The following is a 1,124-nucleotide window of genomic DNA, read 5'->3' as shown; positions in this document are numbered from 1 at the left end:
CCGCGCTCGGCCGCGCGTGCGCGCCGGGGTGGGGCCGGGGCAGAGGGGTGTTTGAGGGGGGAGAGGGGGGGGGGGGGGGGAGGGGGGGGGGGAGGGGAACCAGCGGTCTGCTGCCCCGCGCCTCGTGAAAGACTCGGACCGGCTTTCCGTCGGCGTCCACCTCGGGCTCGGCAACCTCCTCGACCTCGCCGGGGGGGGCCGGGGCGGCCTCATCCGCCGCCGCCGCCGCCGCCGCCTTGGGCTCCTTCTTCTTCTTCGGGGCCGGAGCCCCGCCCGCCGCCGCAAGGGCGGCGGCTGCGGCCGCCGCCTTCTTCTTTTTGGCGGCCGCCGCGTCGTCGCCACCGAGGGCTCCCTTGCCGTCGCTGGCGGCGAGCTTCTTGGCCTTCCTTTCCGCCGCCGCCTCCTTCTCCTTCTTGAGCCGCTCGCGCTCCTCCCGCTGTGCCTGCAGAGCACTCCGCTCGGCGATGGCGGCTGCATGCACCGAGGAGTCGGCAGACCGCGCCTTCATGCCGGCGGCGCCTCCTCCGCCCTGGCCCTCCTTGGCGGCCTTCTCGGCGTTCTTTTGCCGCGCCATGGCGGACTTTTGAGCGTTACCGCCACCCATGGTTGTAGTGGAGAGGCTGGAGAGGCGGCGTGGAGAGGCCGGCCGCGTCGCCGGCAGATGTTTTTGGAATCCGTAAAAGAAGAAATCAGGTGCGCCGGGCCCCCCCCTGCGCGCCTCTCCGAGGCGCTGCGCAGATGGTCTACGAATCATAGAGGCTCAAGTGACAAGTCCACACACACACACGCGGGGGACACGGGGAGGCCGGCTTTCCCCGTGCCGGTTCTCCCCAACCAACCCCGCCGGCAGCGCGAGCTGCCGGCCACATTGAGCGGTTCGTCCGCGTCGCGCACTCGTCCCAACCGGGGGCCGCAGACTGGTTCTGCGCGCCAACGGCTGGTGACGCTGTGTTGCCCTTGAGCTAGTCCTTCCCCGGTCGCCTAGCCTCTGCGCTGTCTGGCGGACGCCTGTATGCCATGCGCGCGGACCACGCTTGCGTGGACACGTGGCTGGCAGGCTGACCCGTGTGCGGGGTAACCCGCGCACGGGGAAGCTTCACGGGTTCGAGTCGCCAAACATTAAG

At 71.0% G+C, this 1,124-nt stretch overlaps 1 protein-coding gene across 1 annotated transcript; it reads right to left on the bottom strand.

The window, feature by feature from the left end:
• Nucleotides 1-139: 139 nt before the first annotated feature.
• On the bottom strand, nucleotides 140-604 carry EMIHUDRAFT_125495 (hypothetical protein; the record flags this gene model as incomplete). Its single annotated transcript, XM_005793315.1, has 1 exon — nucleotides 140-604. A coding segment is annotated over one exon (465 nt), but the record flags the coding sequence as incomplete, so codon positions are not given.
• Between the last annotated feature and the right edge of the window lie 520 nt (nucleotides 605-1,124).

Source organism: Emiliania huxleyi, assembly GCF_000372725.1.
Source record: "Emiliania huxleyi CCMP1516 unplaced genomic scaffold EMIHUscaffold_10162, whole genome shotgun sequence".
Lineage (NCBI taxonomy): Eukaryota > Haptophyta > Isochrysidales > Noelaerhabdaceae > Emiliania > Emiliania huxleyi.
The sequence above is the reverse complement of the archived record's forward strand: the minus strand, read 5'-3'. Positions and strand labels throughout refer to the sequence as shown.